The sequence below is a fragment of the Misgurnus anguillicaudatus genome, chromosome 13, assembly GCF_027580225.2.
Source record: "Misgurnus anguillicaudatus chromosome 13, ASM2758022v2, whole genome shotgun sequence".
Classification (NCBI taxonomy): Eukaryota; Metazoa; Chordata; class Actinopteri; order Cypriniformes; family Cobitidae; genus Misgurnus; species Misgurnus anguillicaudatus.
In genome coordinates this window covers 15,469,264-15,487,203 of record NC_073349.2, presented here as the reverse complement: position 1 = coordinate 15,487,203, position 17,940 = coordinate 15,469,264, and the positions used below count along the sequence as shown (strand labels likewise).

The 17,940-nt window shown below is 37.6% G+C and overlaps 3 protein-coding genes across 5 annotated transcripts; 2 read left to right on the top strand and 1 right to left on the bottom strand.

The window, feature by feature from the left end:
• Positions 1 to 322: 322 nt before the first annotated feature.
• Positions 323 to 10,504, top strand: b4galt3 (UDP-Gal:betaGlcNAc beta 1,4- galactosyltransferase, polypeptide 3). Of its 2 annotated transcripts, none has more exons than XM_055189274.2 (8): positions 323 to 583; positions 866 to 950; positions 1,269 to 1,720; positions 2,118 to 2,323; positions 2,746 to 2,936; positions 6,048 to 6,170; positions 8,127 to 8,231; positions 8,318 to 10,504. In XM_055189274.2, exons 3-8 carry the CDS (start codon positions 1,429 to 1,431, stop codon positions 8,640 to 8,642), a joined length of 1,242 nt encoding a protein of 413 aa, XP_055045249.2. In that variant the 5' UTR covers positions 323 to 583; positions 866 to 950; positions 1,269 to 1,428; the 3' UTR covers positions 8,643 to 10,504. The 2 variants fall into 2 exon arrangements, with proteins under 2 accessions (XP_055045249.2, XP_055045248.2); XM_055189273.2 differs by having other exon boundaries at positions 328 to 583; positions 2,118 to 2,353.
• A 54-nt stretch (positions 10,505 to 10,558) lies between these two features.
• On the bottom strand, positions 10,559 to 12,572 carry cfap126 (cilia and flagella associated protein 126). Of its 2 annotated transcripts, none has more exons than XM_055189281.2 (5): positions 12,393 to 12,572; positions 12,224 to 12,286; positions 11,477 to 11,572; positions 11,189 to 11,377; positions 10,559 to 11,101 (listed from the first exon to the last, which is right to left on the bottom strand). In XM_055189281.2, exons 1-5 carry the CDS (start codon positions 12,417 to 12,419, stop codon positions 10,856 to 10,858), a joined length of 621 nt encoding a protein of 206 aa, XP_055045256.2. In that variant the 5' UTR covers positions 12,420 to 12,572; the 3' UTR covers positions 10,559 to 10,855. The 2 variants fall into 2 exon arrangements, with proteins under 2 accessions (XP_055045256.2, XP_055045257.2); XM_055189282.2 differs by having other exon boundaries at positions 11,495 to 11,572.
• Positions 12,573 to 12,672: 100 nt separating this feature from the next.
• On the top strand, positions 12,673 to 17,616 carry ccnq (cyclin Q). The gene is made up of 5 exons (XM_055189275.2): positions 12,673 to 13,008; positions 13,160 to 13,343; positions 13,441 to 13,573; positions 13,714 to 13,932; positions 16,838 to 17,616. Exons 1-5 carry the CDS (start codon positions 12,903 to 12,905, stop codon positions 16,925 to 16,927), a joined length of 732 nt encoding a protein of 243 aa, XP_055045250.2. The 5' UTR covers positions 12,673 to 12,902; the 3' UTR covers positions 16,928 to 17,616.
• The last annotated feature ends 324 nt before the right edge of the window (positions 17,617 to 17,940 follow it).

The following is a 17,940-nucleotide window of genomic DNA, read 5'->3' as shown; positions in this document are numbered from 1 at the left end:
ACAAAACACCGTAGCCTACGCTGTTTATTCAGTACCATGATAGTTCAAATAATAAGTATAATATATTTTTACATTTAATACAAAATTTCTGTGGTGTTAGCCAATAGAACATGCTGTACTACTATGACAAAAAATGTTCTCTGTAAATACAGATTCGATTAAATTTGTTGTATGAACAGAAACGATTTCACAGACCCCATATTCACTTTTTAATAATAATAATAATAATAATAATAATAATAATAAAGCAATTAACCTGAATGCCCGATATGTCCCCTTTTCCATATGTACTTTAGAAAACGACGTAAACAATTTCGGGATTCACAGTGAACTGTGTAGTAATCGAAGGGGCTTTTATTCTACAGAGTCGCGTGCCCTGTGTGTGGGTATCTGGCACGAGCGTCTGCGCGGAGGACGCGTTTCAGGACTGCGCACAGCGCGACAACAGGCTACTGACACAGTCTTGCGAGAGCATCGTTGAAAAATAAATGTTGACAGTCGTGTAATGAATATTGAATAAAAGGCCTGGTTATTGACTGTGCCTGGAGCCCGAGGCTTGATTTGATGCGACGCTGTGTTCCGGGTGAGTCAAAGGCAACGCTTGACCTGAGCTTCTCTAATTCATCAGAATATTGATGTTTAAACGTGTTAAAACGTATTGCATGGTTGTTGTTATTATTATTATTATGAGGTAATTGTTATTATTATTATTATTATTACGATTATTATTATCTGGTTGTGGTGTATTTACGATTGTCGTTGATGCTTCAGTGATTTGAATTAGATATGCATGTTTGCACTAAATAAATGTAATCGCGCGCATTCAAATGAGTCTAGATTTGCTCTGCTTGTTTTTGATCTCAAGGTGCACGATGGTTTGTTATTGGGAAAATGAGGAGAACAGTGGTCTCTTAAACTCATGGTTCCCCCTATGTTGTTCAAGACTACAGGTAGAGTGGTGGTATCTTTTATCACTGGTGGTTTTAAAGAGATAGTATACACAAAAAAGAAAAATCATTCTCATGTCATTGCAAACCTGTAAGAAAATATTTTAAGGGGAACTAAACAACATAAACTATTGACAGCCACCAAAAGCATAAAGATTTCTCAAAGTATCAAAGTAAAGAAAGTGAATAAATGATGACAGAATTTGTATTTTTGGCTGAACTATCCCTTTAATACTGAGCACACTGGTGCATTAAAGTTTCCCTTTGTAGTTAGATATGATGGATCTGTCACTATTGATTTTTCTGTTCCTCTGTTTCCAGTGACATCCGCTCATGCCGTAGATGTTCAACTCCTGTATTTCTCCGAATCACCCCCGCTATTCCTCCACCTGATGCCTCTTGCTCCCTTATCACGTCATCTCTTCCCTTATCTCTCCCTTCTCCATCCCTGTTTCTTTCCTAACCTCCCTTCCTCTCTCACATGCACTGCCTCTCTGTGTCAGATGTCATAATGATGTGTTGTGGTCGAGCACTGGATTCTCCATGCACTCTGGCTCTGTTGGTAGGCTTCCAATTTGCATTTGTCCTCTACTTCTCTCTGGGAGGTTTTCGGGGCCTAGTGTCTGTTTTGGTTCACTCCACTGAGCCCGAGTTCGACTACTCACGACCACATGACGTCTACACCAACCTCAGCTCACTGCTGCTCCACCATCCAGGACCAAGTGGACCAGAACAGCAGCTCAGAGAATGCGCACTGCCCTCTCCATTCTTGGGTATACTGTACATATATTCCCATTTTTAGATCTGTTTACAATTAAGCATTGAATTTAGAATTTAAACCTGAAATAACCTTTTTCAGATTTTAGAAGCAAGTGGATTTCAAATGCACCTGCCGAAACCAAATTTGTGTATGTTTTGATAGTTAAGCATGATCATTGTAGGTAATTTGTGGACTCATGAATATGCAAATTAACCAGCTCAGACTTACTGGGACAAACATTTACCGTCTTTTGTAATTGGCTGTTCAAAGGAGATAATACTCAGGTGTTGTTAGCGAATGAACATTTACATTGTTTGTCATAAAGCATTTCAGAAACAGCATAGACATAAACAACATTAAAAAACATCTATGCTGTAAGTGCACATGTGCTCTTTTCCTGCTGTCTGCAGTGGGTCCTATTTCAGTCCACCTCTCCTCACTTCCCTCCCTGGAGGAGATAAAAGAGAAGAACCCCTTGGTGACATTAGGGGGTCATTACCGCCCACCAGACTGTGAGCCGCGGCACCACACGGCCATCGTGGTCCCCTACCGGAACCGCCAGACCCACCTTCGTGCTCTTCTCTACCATCTGCACCCCTTTCTGCAGCGGCAGCAGGTCCACTACGGCATTTACATTGTGCACCAGGTCTCTTGTTTGCTGATATGTTGACTGGGTGCATGTTTTGTAAATCCTAGTAGAGGAAATATTTGTAAATGAGCACCACAAAGCAAGTAATACCACCCTTTGCTCCTATACCAGCTTTACTAGAAGTTGCAAAGTGGGTGTGAGGATTTGCTCCTATTCATAAATTAAAGCTTTAGTTTAGTAAGGCAGTCAACTTTCTAATTTGTTCCAACAAAATTCAAGTCTAGGCTTTGTGTTCCCAGAAATGTTGTTGATGTAACATTCAGATTTAGTTTCCCTGTTATTTGCTGCTTGGAAATAATGGGTGTGTCCATATATTTGGCTTTGTAGTGTGCATCATAGGTTATTGTCAGGCCATGTTAGGCTTTAATTTTTACTGTTTGTGTTTTCAGTCTGGGAATTCTACATTTAACCGAGCAAAGTTGCTGAACGTGGGTGTGCACGAGGCACTGAAAGAGGAGGACTGGAGTTGTATTTTCCTTCATGATGTAGATCTGCTGCCTGAAAATGACCACAATACCTATACTTGCCACTCGCAGTACCCAACACATCTGTCAGTGGCCATGGACAAATTCCGATACAGGTACCCGACCCATTATTACCACATTTTGTATTGGTTTATAGGTTACCTCATCTGGACCAATTTCACTTGCATGTATGTAGTATAAACACTATAGTTTAAAGGAACCGTATGTAAGAAATTTTATATCAATTAATCATAAAATGGCCCTGATATGTCACTAAACATTAAGAAATCATTTTCATTTCAAATACTTATATCACTGACAGTGGTCCGGCCAGGATATTGTCATTTAAAAAGTGGAGTTGCAGCCCTCAACTGATGTTTATGTTGTCATGTTGTGTATTGGCCACCAGTTATGTGATTGCAATACCAGCTTTAGCCACAAGTTTTGTGATTGCAGTACCAGTTTTGGCCACAATCCTACATACTGTTCCTTTAAAGTCAAATGTTGAGTACTGTTCCTGTAGCTCAATTGGTTGAGCAGTGCAAAGGTTATGTACTGTATACTGTAAATGCCCTGGATAATACTGCCTCAGTGGTTAGCACTGTTGCTTCACAGCAAAAAGATCCTGGGTTCGAATCTCAATTGGGTTGGAAGGTTTTGCATGTTTTCCCTGTGTAAGCATGGGTTTACTCCGGTTACTCCAGTTTCCTTCCCACAGTCCAAAGACATGCCCGGGGTCGAAACGCCCGAGGTCAAAATGCTGCAAACTAAGTGCTTCTCTGCCATACAATATAGTTCTCATTTTTTATCCACTTAAAAAAAAAATCGCCAAACTTTACTTTGTGCCACCTACTTGTGTAACCACTCATGTAACAGTCCTCAAACAGGGAAAACATGGAAGTGTTTGGTGGCTTCCAAATTCATCCCTGTTTGGATCCTAAGGAATGAATGGGGCTACGCCAAATGCCAACACATTGACGACGCGCCGCACAAAAACCAAGTGCACGCATTGAACAAAGACAGGTATGTATTAATGAGTCTAAGTTGAGGTAAAACATAGTAAAATACTGAAAAACTGTGGTGTTTTTCTTTAAATATAAAAATTCTGTCATTATTTACTCACCCTTATGTTGTTACAAACCTGCATACCGGTACATTTCTTTGTTCTGATGAGCACAACATAAGATATTTTGAGGAAAGTTTGCACCCAAAGCGATCATGAGCCCTATTTACTTTCATAGTATTCTTTTTTCCTACTATGAAAGTCAATGGGGCTTCTAATTGGTTTGGTTTCAAACATTCCTCAAAATATCTCATATACAGGTTTGTAACAACATGAGGAGGAGACAAATTTTAATTTTTGGGTGAACTATCCCTTTAATAAATAAAAAGACTTGATTTTCTCTGGTAAATAATAGACACAAAAACCTCTTCCTCTTCATGCATGGTACAATCAATTCATTAATGTCTCTGCTTCATTATCCGAGCTGACACAGGTAAACATTGTAGTTCATGGGTCTGGTCTCTTAAAATGACATTCAGGTCTTTACATCTCAGGTCACGTAGTCTTTAGTCTATAGTCTGCAGTCACAGTGTCCACCCAGATATAAACATTTGCTGGAAAAGACAAAATTGCAGAGAAAACAACTCATATATATTCAGGCCTCCAAGGCTGACATCAGGAACTCTCTATGATATATTCACTGACGCCTGTAAAGCATTTAGACGCCATGAGTTAGTCCTTGGTTAGATTTATATTTTATTTATAATTTAATAAGTTCTGTAAAGCTAAAGGTATAGTCTCATTTATATTCATACCCAAGAGTGTGAACAAAATGCGTGTGATGCAAGTTTCGTCATCAGAATAGTATGTTTTCACTGTACGTGCACTGCTGGATTTTTGTAAACGAGCATACTTTTACACTTAGGTTGCGCATGCGGTACATGAATATGTAGCCCAGGAGATTCATTGCATTTTGTTGCAATGTGCATGTGTTGAACATCTGTGTACACGTACCAGTCAAATAAATTATGCCTTTGACCGTGCACGTATAGCACACTCCAGGCTATACTCCAGGCTTAAAGGAAAACTGCACAGTTTTTCAATATTTTACTATGTTCTTACCCCAACTTAGACAAATTAATACATACCTATCTTTTTTCAATGTGTGCACTCAATTTTTGTACAGCGTGTGGTGAATGTGTTAGCATTTAGCCTAGCCCCATTCATTCCTTAGGATCCAAACAGGGATGAATTTAGAAGCCATCAAACACTTCCATGTTTTCCCTATTTAAAGACTGTTACATGAGTATTAAGTATGGTGGCACAAAATAAAACGTGATTTTTAAGCAGATCAAATATGAGAACTATATTGTATGGTAGAAGAGCACTTAGTTTGCACCACTTTGACCTCGGCCTGCAGTAACACCATCACTCCTGACTACTCCCCCTTTTGCTCAAACTTTCATCAATATTTCTGCGGCCGAGGTCAAAGTGCTGCAAACTAAGTGCTCTTCCGCCATACAATAGAGTTCTCATTTTTTATCTGTTTAAAAATTGCCACGTTTTATTTTGTGCCACCATACTTACTCGTGTAACTACTCATGTAACAGTCTTTAAATAGGGAAAACATAGAAGTGTTTGATGGCTTTTAAATTTATCCCTGTTTGGATCCTAAAGAATGAATTGGGCTAGGCTAAATGCTAAGACATTCACAACACGCTGTACAAAGATTAAGTGTACGCATTGAATTAAGATAAGTATGTATTAAATCGTCTAAGTTGAGGTAAGAACATAGTAAAATATTCTAAAAACTGTGGTGTTTTCCTTTAAGCGTGGCAAATTTTGACACCCTGGTCAAAAAATAGCTAAGAAAAATTGCAATCAATACTGGTTTTGGTTATTTTGGCACAGTAAGCTCTGTATTGTGCAAATTTTGTCAAATGTAAAGGTCATGTGGTTGTTCCATATGCATACTACTGTATACTCCAGAAACCGGTATGTGGCTGTAGTATTCTTTTCCCAACACAGCCATCAACAAAATGATCAGGACTCAAGTTTATCACTATTCTTGGTAACTTGATAAGGGCGCCGGGTCTTCCATCCACCTCTAGAAATTTCTGTAATGATGTTATGCACAGGTACAGACAGGCATTAAATTGCAGGGGATGCTGTGACACTTCAGCAGGAATGATTGATGAAGGAAGTTATTTCCTCTCTCCTGCAGACTTCCATACTCGCAATACTTCGGAGGTGTTTCAGCCGTAACCCCAGAGCAGTACCTCAAAATGAACGGCTTCCCCAACCAATACTGGGGCTGGGGTGGAGAAGATGATGACATTGCAGCTCGGTGAGATTTTAAAATACACACTGATTGACACTCATGAGACGTTTGTGCATAACTGGAACGTCTGTATCAAAATCGCACTTGTGTCGCATGTCCGTCGGCTGTCCTTCATCTTTCTTTTTGCAGTTCACATTCGCGTTTGTCTCATTTTCATTACATCCATCTATTCCTCATGCCCTCCTCCGCATAGCCACAGGAGGGATCAGTAAGTACATGCATGAATCACCACTTTGGACTTGAGGCTTCAGACAGTTTAGCTTTCAGTTTGATTTGGATTTGATTATAAATTCCAAGTAATTTTATTGCTGCGATAATTAGAAACTTAGTGTACTATAGAGGATGTAAAAAGTGTTGAAGCCTTGAATCCAGAGTGAGTCAGGTTTAGTGGTTTATTTATAGCGTTTAAGATTTAAGACGCACTTTCCCTGTGGTTGGTTCTTTCCTCTGTGTCTTTGTCATGGTCTCTAATGCTCACACTGGCCCGCTGAACTTATTTGACAAGGCTGTGGACCTCTTAATGCATGAATGTTTATTTGTATTTTACAGTATGTTGTTTAGAATTAGTATACAGTTCAGTGCACTATGAGCAAGTTTTCAGATCAAGTCTGAAACCAAAATATTTTTTTTTTGTGGAGAAGAACAATAAAGTATTACAGGATTCTAAAAATCTAATTGGGAACTGGGAATATTCTTGTGAAGAACCAAATTGGAATAAGATTAACTGGCTGTGCCTCACCCGGATGACACAGATGAACCAGAGACCAGAACCAAATTTACATCCTGTATTAGACTCTAGTACAGCCTTAGATGAACCTGCTTAAAATGTGTGAAGTGTAGACCTGGTATTAAAGGGACACTCCACTTTTTTTGAAAATATGCTCATTTTTCAGCACCCCTGGAGTTGAACATTTGATTTTTGCCGTTTTGGGATCCATTCAGCCGATCTTTTACCACTTTTGGCATGGCGTAGCATGGTGCATTGAATCTGGTTGGACCATTAGCATCGCGCTAAAAAAACAACCAGAGTTTCGATGTTTTTCCTATTGAAAACTTGACTCTTCTGTAGTTGATATGATATTACGAAGTGCTGCCTAATATCATTGCCCCTCCTGCAGCCATGTTACGGCAGCAAAGTCCTTGATTAAATAGGATAAATATCAAAACTCTTTGGTTGTTTTTTGGCGCGATGCTGGTGGTCTGATCAGATTCAGTGAGCTGTGCTGAGCTATGCTAAAAGTGGTACCGCCCGACCCGGAGATCGGCTGAATGGATTACAAGGAGGTGGGAATCAAATGCTTAACTCTAGGGGAGCTGGAAAATGAGTATATTTGGAGTGTCCCTTTAATATGTCAGATGATATGATCACAGGTGCTCAGACGGGACGTTCATTTAAACCTGCTGTTAACAAGCTTGTGTTGTATGCGTCCCCTTTCTAAATTTTAATCCCACCCCAAAATTAATGTTTTGAATGTTAGGGTAACTCAAATGTAAACCAAATATGCATTGCTTCATTTTCAATATTAGGTGTGAATTGGAGAGGTTAAAGTAAATAAAGAATACTTTTAATTAAAATTTGCACATAACATTGTTTGATTGACAGATAAGTGGGCGGCAGCATTACATAATGCTAAATGTAACATAAATGTGGTTTGAGTTATTGGGTCATCTATTTAAATATTAAGTATTTATAATTAAATATAATTTAAATTATATATAAATATAACACTGTATATACACATGTAGATATTTATTAAAAATATATATCTGTGTGTATTTATATATACATAATTATTATACACAGTACACACACATAGTATATGATGTAAACAAAAACATTCATTCTGCAAACAATTAGTCGTGATTAATCGTTTTGCAGCCCTAGTGATAATTCTTAGAATATTGCTTCTGTATGTTTGTCTTTATGTTACTATTTCTACTTGCCCTGTGGTTTTTCTTCAGAGTGCGCCTTTCTGGGATGAAGATCATGCGGCCTCCTTTGGCTATTGGTCATTATAAGATGATCAGACATAAAGGAGATCAGGGTAATGAGCAGAACCCTAGAAGGTGATGTCACATGACCATTTCTGTTTTTGACCATCTCTGCGTATATCCAGCTTGTTTATGAAGTCCATTCATATCCATTCTCGTAGGTTTGACTTGCTAAAGCGCACGAGGCTGAATTGGCGATCGGATGGATTGAATACACTGACCTACAAACTCCTGTCTAAAGAGTTGGAGCCATTGTACACAAATTTGTCTGTGAACATTGGGGAGGATCCACGCCATCCCTCTGGAAAGACTCAAATCCCAAAGTTAAAGCCCCACCAACCTGCTCCAACCAATAAGACAAAGACTAAAAACGAGAGCGTGGTCACTGAAGCTACAACAGTAGAACCCAAACACTTAAAGGCCAATAATGAAAGTTCAAATGTTGGTCAAAAAGCTGCTGTGAAACAGAAAGCAGAAGCAGGATGATATTGATCATCTATAGTCGTTACCACAAAGACTACACGGGGTGAGTTGATAACAGAGAGTGGATTGAAGTTTGCTCTGTTTAAACGCCAATAGACGCTGTTCGGCCACCCTCTGAATGTGTTTTTTTAAATACTGATATTGGTGACATTTGCCCAAATCCGCAAGCATTCGCTGAAGATCTCTGCTGTAGGAGTTTTATTATAATGGGTGGAGCTGCAAACGGTCTCAGCAGTGACCTATCATTGTAGTGAACAGTACAAGACCCGTATATTTTTCGAGCCAATCTGCTGCCAGCTGCTGCTCTTCACCCCACTCCGTGGGTCTGTTTTTCTGTGCCTTTTCGTGCCCTTCCACTAATGTCTTATCAACCTGCCATAACTCAGTTAAAATATGTTTACATCACTGTTATTTATTTACAAATAATAAGAGTTTAATGTGTATTTCAGATCTATTTTTAATCTCTTTTATCAGCACATGCTGCTTTGTGATTTATTGCTTGAGCAGACTTGTATCACTGTGGTCTATTTATGGTTGTACTGTATAAACTTAGAAATTAGAAAGGTTTGATCTTCAATAGTGAGCACTGGTTTCTTTTTTTCAAGCTGCTGAGATACTTTATTTATTATGATAGTGTACGACATTATTTTAGGTATTGTGTGGTGCCTTTGTTGGAGTAAATTTTGGTTGTAGACAATCATTGGGATAGCAAATCATATGGAGTAAATATTTATAAACCTTATAGATTACTATTCTATACATTACATATGTAATACATATGCATATAGATATATTTCTGTTAAATAGAGATCATGCTTTACATTTAGAGTGTGAGGCATTAGGTGATGGTTTTATATTATAAACATTAAACAGCTTATTGGTTCAGGTGATGGATGCTGCATAACACATTAATAGCTTCTATGAAATATTTTAATGTCATTGACATTTTACAAACACTCATACAGTATTACCAACGAACAGATTTTTTTATAATTTGGTGTAAATAATAGTCTAAACATGCTTTAATGTGGTTTCTGTGGAAAGGCATACAGAGACAATCTATTGAAAAATAATTTAAAATTCACCCAGGACTGTATGGACGACATATTTTACACCTGGACATACATTTTCATAAATAGATCATTATTTTATGTGTTCTGATTTTTTTTACGCTGTTCTTAGTATTAAGAGTCAGACTATCATTAAATTACATGACAATAGTACTGTATTTTCCTTACGCATTTTATTACAAAAATGTATGTGATGGATGTATATTATTTACTGCTATAGTTGTTTACAGTGAGTAAATTAAAATGTTGCATGTGGCAGGAAAATCTTGTACCTTCTAACATACTTTTAAAACTCCTGTATACAGTACATAAAGTATATATTTAATACATAGTTTTCTATCAGATATGCTATACTGCTATAGTACGAAATAGTTAAGGATTTTAGGATTAAGGTGTTTGTTTACTGCCACAACATGTTTGGTTATGTTTTGAATGTGTATACGTTTGACTATGATGACTGTTGATTTTATATGTATGTTAAGATTGCATAATGTTGCTGAAGGTTACTCATCACAGAACCCCAGTTTGAAGCTTTTGTGCCACAGATATGGTGCAGTTGTGAATAAACGCATTGAGGAGAACTTTGAAACGTTGTGATCACATACCTGTTTTATTGTATGTTTATCAACAGAGAGTGAAATAAGTTACTTTTTTAATTTTGTGAATAACATATAGGACCTACTCTTAAGTTTTGTTAGTATTAAAAACCGATAACTAGTGAATCAAGCTTATTCTGTGTTCTAGTGAGACTACAGTGCATTCAATTATTAGAGCAAATAAAGGATATTGAAAATATCTGATGTTGTTCTCATCGCTTAAAAATATGATTAAAATACAGATATTAAGGCATTATGAAAGTGAAATGGGTTTATTTTCTGGTGATACTTGACCCTGCACCCTGGCAGCATTTTATCTGAGTAGATTTCATTACTAAAGCTATTTAGTAAAACTGCTCAGCTCTTATCTTCATTGAAACAATTTAGTTAATGTGTTCAGACACACACGCACGCACAAACAATGTCATAAAGTAGAAATGGAAAAACTGAGTACAGCTGTAAATGAACAGAAGCACAAAAATAATATCTGTAAAGTTAAATTTTGAAAATACAATTATTTAATGCTGGCCTGCTGTACTGGTTTGTTAGTTTAAACTTGGCTGTGTCGACTGGCCGGTCTGGAGTGTGTTGGGTGTTGACTTGCTGGTCTAGAGCAGGCTAGGTTTACCTCTTCAGACCGGACTTGTTGACCAGACTGGCTTGTTGGTCTAGATTGGGGTTGGTTGTTCTGTGAGTTTGGCCTTGGTTGCTCTGTCAGCATCTCTGGTTTTCCTTGGTCTGAGTTGCTTTGAATCATGTTTGACTCTTCAGCAGGCTGGTTCACATTTGTGTTTTCCTATAAGAATATAAATTAGGATTATTTAACCACCAGTGGTACAAAATGACAATATGTACCCATAAGTGAATGATACTAAAAGCCCACCACATTTTGAGAGGCTCTACTCCCACCAAGGTCCTCAGGAGCCTGACTTGTGATGGATTTAGTCTTTCCCCAGGTCCTCTTGAGTCGATCCTGGCCCTCTTGTGAGCGGGCAGTGGGGTTTATATAAACGGGGGGAATATGGCGTGGTAAGTCCCACGTGCCCTGAAATGATGGCCATGCACTTCCACGCTGACAATTAAATAAAGTGTGTTGAACAAATATTATTGTTTTTGTAAACTGTGCACTGTGTGTTGTTTAAGGTTGATAAGTAAATTCTATGAAACTCACACAAAAATGAATGCAAACCTTTGTTTTCAAACCAGGTAGAAGGTGGCCACGGTCTGTAGCTATAAATGTAGTGTAGCCCTCTGCTGCCGATGGTCTCTTAAGTAATAAGAAAGTATATACATCAACAACATGCATACAGTAGGCTATGCAATATTTTAATTTAGCAGACACCTTTATCCAAAGTACCTACAAATTTAAAGGGATAGTTCATTCAAAAATGAAAATTCTGTCATAATTTACTTACTCTCGTGTTGTTACAAACCTGTTTACATTTCTTTGTTCTGAGGAACACAAATGAAGGTATTTTTAAGGAGTTGGTGAGCCCTATTCATTTCCACGGTATTCTTTTTTCTATGGAAGTGAATGGGGTCTACGAACGGTTTGGTTAAAAACATTCCTCAAAATATCTTCCATGTTCATCAGAACAAAGAAATGTATACAGGTTTGTAACAACACGAGAGTGAGTAAATAATTACAAAATTTTCATTTTTGGGTGAACTATCCCTTTAATATTTTGTCTAAGGAGCTAAAAAGATGAACAACATAAATAAGTTAGATAGAGGGTTTATTTTAGCCTAAATATGTATAGTTCCTATATGAACTGGTGTTTTAAATATATAAGTTAGCAGTTATTTTTATTTATTGTATTTTATATATTTGTCCAACAGCTGCATTAAGCCAAAATTGGTGTGTTTTATAAACAAACAAATGTATTAGAAAAGTAGAGACTTGTTACTTTAACGTTACCTCTTTAAACTCTTTTGGAATGGTCCAGTTCTGAAGCTTTTGCGACTTAAAGGCGCGTTCATACTGCATACACAAATAATACACAATTGTAAACATGTTAAATAAAATAGGTTATTCAGTAATGAAAAATTAAATCAATATTACCGGAACGAAAAGAGAATTTATGTACCTGGTTTGCAGAGAAGCTAGTCGACATGTTATCTGCTTGAATTTGTTGTTGGCAGTGGTCTCCTAGCAACCTGAGGGAAAACGGCACGTTCGCATTTAAAGTTTGCTGAATGATGTCGCTTAAAAATTGTCACTCGTCGAAGTCATGATTTAACACTTCTTATGTAAATAATATTTAGTTATGAACTGATTGTTTTATTAACAATAATTGGTTTTATTATTTATTTAAATAATTGTTCTGTTTTATGGCGAAGCGGTCTTCCCGTACGCAGAGGGCGCTGTGGATCATTCAAGCACTGCGTCATACCACCATGCAGGTTACCGAGGAAGAATCATCTGAATTCTGAACGTCTGCAACTACAAACGATTTGATTAGGCAAACTTAGTCTTATAAATAAATACAAACAATATAAATTGATTGGTACACTTTGTAATTGTTACAGCATTAAAGACAACAGTGCTTTATAAGTTTAAGCGTTTAGTCTTACAGCGTTTTTATGGTAGGGTTGACATGCAAGCGTCAACATCTGGAGCTAACAATGAGACAAGAGACCGCAGGTTTACTGAAAATGAGTCAAAAATACACTTTAAAGTCTGCCGCTTTATTATGGAAACAGGTACCTGCAATATTTCTGATCTATTTATATCCCTGTCCGATTTGCAATGTTATGTCTGCATGCTTGCTCACTTTCCTGTCTTATCGTGATATAAAACTATGTTTAAACTTGTTTGTTAAACGCATCTGATGTCTTTTCATATATTTAATAGGGGTAAAGTTGGGCATGAGGTCTGTGCCCATGGCTACAGCATGTGTGCTGTATCACAAGTTCTTCAAGTCTGCAAGCCTGCAGGTCTATGAACCTTACCTGGTGGCCATGTCTGCAATCTACCTCGCAGGCAAAGTAGAGGAGCAACATCTCAGAACAAGAGACATCATCAATGTCTGTCACAGGTATATTAAGTAAAAACGTATTGCATTTTTGCCTTTTTTTTTTAAACATGCAGTAGCACCCATTTCTCAATTTAACATCTTTCAATCCGTGTTTCAGGCATTTTCATCCGGAAAGTGATCCACTGGAACTGGATGGGAAGTTTTGGGAGTTGAGGGACAGTATAGTACAGTGTGAGCTGCTCATCCTACGACAGCTTAACTTTCAAGTGACCTTCGAGCATCCACACAAGGTAATGATGGCTCTAAAGCATGACTGATTTTTACAAGTGATTTAGCTTTTAAGTTTTGTAAGCTATTCCCAACCTGAATGAAACTTACTCTTTAGAGCAGACATGAATGTATTTTTTCCTTCTGCTTTTTGTCTTCCCAGTACCTGCTGCACTTTCTGCTCTCTGTAAAGAGTCTGTTGAATCGCCACGCTTGGTCCCGAACCCCAATTGCTGAAACGGCCTTGGCTATGTTAAAAGACAGTTATCACGGTTCTGTGTGCTTCCGACATAAGCCTCAACACCTCGCCATCACCTGCCTCTATCTTGCTCTCCAGACGTATGGAGTGCAGCTTCCCAGGGGCGAGCTAGAATGGTGGCAGGTAAGCTTTTCGAGGTTTCATGTGAAGAACAATATAAATTGTCCTGGCATTTGATAATGGTAATGCTGTGTCTGCATTGAGTCACTGAGAGTGAATGTTGACTGCTTTGGTTCTCAATGGTTCCAGGGCCAAATTAAGGCATCAGCAGAGCCACAAATGCCGTAACCTTTAGATTCCTGAAAGTTGTTCCCATGGCAATAGTGGCACTTAATGGTCTCCGCTTGGTCTGAGAGAGATAGTATTGTCCTCCAAGTTGTGTTCCCCTGGTGACACCCCCAATAATAGTTTTAAAAATGTAAAACCAAGAAGCGTTTCATAATTTTAAGGAACTCGCATACAGTACCGGTCAAACGTTTTAAAATACATGACTGAAATGTAAACAGTGATCTTAAAAAGAGTTTAAAGGTGTGTGGTAAAATGCAAAATGCCAAAAATATACCTGTGCCAAACAGATTAATTTCTGTAAATAGAAAACTTAAGATAATATAATTTTTTTTGTAAATAAATGGCTTCGACTGAACATTGAAGAAAAGACAGAAATGTGACATCACACATTTTGTTATATGCTGGAATGGATCTATCTGAGATAGTTTATACCACAACAGGATTTCTTGCAGAAAATTTGGTAGTTAAGATGGTAGGAGGTCGGGGGGCGGGGCAATCAAAGGGGCGTCATGATGAAAATGAAAATATTTTATTAAAAACACTCAAATAAAACTTAATTTTGAAGAAACTATAACAGAAAATGAACACATACTAGATTATAATTTAATTACTTGTTTTTAACAGATATCTCTATCGGGAATAGCTGTGTGATGAAATGAAACTAAAGGGTAATAAACACAAACTGAAGATGATGTTGTAGAACGTCTGGCGAACGATGATAGATAGCGTGAATATTGTAAAACGGATTATTTCCCACAATTAATTACATTATCTTAAAGGAGTGTAACTACTGTAGCATGTAAATAATGCACATAAATAACGTGAGCAAGAGCGCTCAACAATTATATCGAATGAACAGGCACGTGCAACCTAGCTAGCAGGTTGCTCAAACAACAAAATCACCAGCTAACTTACTTTAAATTTGCAAGAACTATAGACTAATACAATTTTAAATAAACCCAAAACATAAGTCCACTTACAGTTCTCATGGACACGCGTTTATCAAATGACTATCCTCCAGACAGTGACGGACCACGACTTTCTCTCATTTCGGTCGTGTGGCGCGTATCCCGCTTGCGGTGTGAAGCGCGTCCCCGCTATTTTCCGAGATTAACTTGACGGCCTTTTGTGCAGCAAATTATTATATATATTTTTTGGACTACCTAGTTAAGGCGGTAGGGTTTCTCAGCTTAGGCGGGCCGCCCGAACTGCAAAGTGCTGCGGGAAACCCTGCACAATAATAAAATATTAAAAAAATGTAATGACAGTGATTGAAACCAATTGTACTAACATCATATATAAATAGCACAAAGGGGCAGTTTCTCGAAAAGGGGTTTAGATCAATCCAGGACTAGGCCTAAGTTATATTTGGACATATAAGCAGTTTTTACAAATAAACCTTACAAAAAACAATCCTGCTGTGCATCTTGAAACAAAACAATGGCACTAATATATGTTAAGATATGTCAGTACAAGGTGTTTTGAAATTAAAGCAGCTCAAACATGCATTTTAGTTTGTGACTAGAAAAGTCCTGTGCTGGCAACCGCCCCCAAAATGTGTATTGACTTTAAATTCACCATAAAACGGACTTAGCAGTTGTCGTCTTTTCTGTATGGTGACATATCCGAATGAAAAAGTAAGGCGGGACTTGATTTCATCCATCCAGAATTTATTGGATCTTTGGAAGTTGCTATATGCTAATCGCTGAGATCTTTTTCTGGGCACAAACAAGTCTCTGATAGCCCTGCCCTTGCGCTTTCAAGAATGGGAGGAGGTTAATGTTTTTGATTATAAGGTCCAATAATGAAATGCACAACTAAGTCATTTATAAAAACACTACAATATTCCATAAAAAAATATGTTTTTTCATTTCATTTTCATGGTAACTTAAATAATAGTGATTTTTTTCTACATGCATGGTAATACCTGTTTATCTTGCTTAACTTAAAGATATTTAATTTTACAAGATTGAGCACTGCTAGTGGGACAATGTGGCCGCTCTGGCGACGGAAGTACCACCTTCCAGTTAAAAGAACCAATCATCAGTCAATAAAAACTGATGGTTCACTGGGAGAAGAGCTCTATGCAGAGTTGTGTAAGGTGCTTGCCAACCTGTGCGCATGCTCAGTAGCTGAAAAAAATTCAATTTTTTATGCAATTTGAGCTTAAGAAACTATTGACATGACTTCCCTAAAAGACTTTGCCTAAAACAAAGCTATTTTTTTAAAGATTTAATGCTGCTGACCTTGCAGTCTTAGGCAAATTTATTCACGAGCTTTTCCTCAAAAGCTCTTATTGCATCATTGTCTACCTACCAGAATGTGACTAATGAGAAGTTTGTTTCCCTATTCCTAGATAATGCATAAAGCCAGCCACTCAGATTGGAAGTAGTCATTTTAGACAGGTTTAATATGCCTCAGTCTGTTAGTGAGTGGACTGTGAGCAGTCTGTGGGTGGGCAGTCTGAGTCTGAGACTAACAGGCTTTTAGTACTATTATAAAATTCATTAAATGCACTGTGCTCCACAGTCTGCTTTAGGCTGGCATCACCTTTCTTTCACTTTGAATAGAATAGAATAGAATAGAATAGAATAGAATAGAATAGAATAGAATAGAATAGAATAGAATAGAATAGAATAGAATAGAATAGAATAAATTAACCATGACTGAAATTATGTTATGCTAGTTAAAGGGTTAGTTCAAATAATAATTGCATTAATGCCGTTTCATTTTTCTGCAGGTGTTTTGTGCAGACATCACCAAGGATGCAATTGAGACCATCATGAATGAATTACTTCAGCTCTATGACATGGAGGCCAAGTGTACTTGAGAGCAAATAAATAAACAGGTATTAAAACTCTGGCGTGGCAGCCGACACTTCCCACTGTCCATATTCCACAGAGACTGTAACCGCCTGAGGTCTATGACGATGGTTTAACACAAGCTGGATCTGCCATCTCCTGATGTTGTGATATAACCCAATGAGCTCTAATTACATCACAGAGCGTGAAGGTGTAGAAAAGCTTTCCAGGAATGACTGTGAAGAATGATGAGGAGAATTAAGATAAGAATAAGGTTTGGATGTGGGAGCGTGGCAGTGTGAAAAAACAACAGAATTTAGCCACACCACATCAATCATTTCCCAGCTACCGACCTACTTTCTTCCTACATTGTGCTATTTTCCCCCTAAAGAGAGGAAGTGAAATAACATTAGCTGGATGAAGGTAGAATGAAACAAAAGAAGTGCCAATCTGTCCTTTGAGCTGACATGCAACCGGATATGTGCCATTGCTTTGATCTTTTATAGTTTAATTACTTTTCATACAGATACCAATAGGATTGTCTAAAAGGCAGTATTAATGTATGGCATGATGCAAAGTATCACAATTGTAGTAGACATCATCATCATCATCTTGTCTCGGGACTGTAAACTCACCGTTGCCTCATGTAGACATTAACAGATAAAAGGACTCTGTATTCAAAATGGTAATTTTTAATGAATAATGTTTTTTTACTAAAGCCGTTTTTATCAATGATGTTCTACATCACATCAAATTCCTGTATGTAGTTATGTCAGGACATGGCTCTCGAGTGGATCTTAATAAGTTACTATGGAAACTGCTATTGTGAAGGAAGCCTTTGAAACATACAAATGTGAGACTCCATTATAGCACACCTGTCAACCTCGGCACGTCAAATAATTGCGTTTGGGAAAATGTACTAATTCGGTCATTATTTACTAAATCATTGCTAACACGTTAAGCAGCTGTTTCCCTTATAGATTGACAGGCATTTTGGGATTTTTTTTGCATAAAATTCATTTCAGTGCACATTACAATCTGT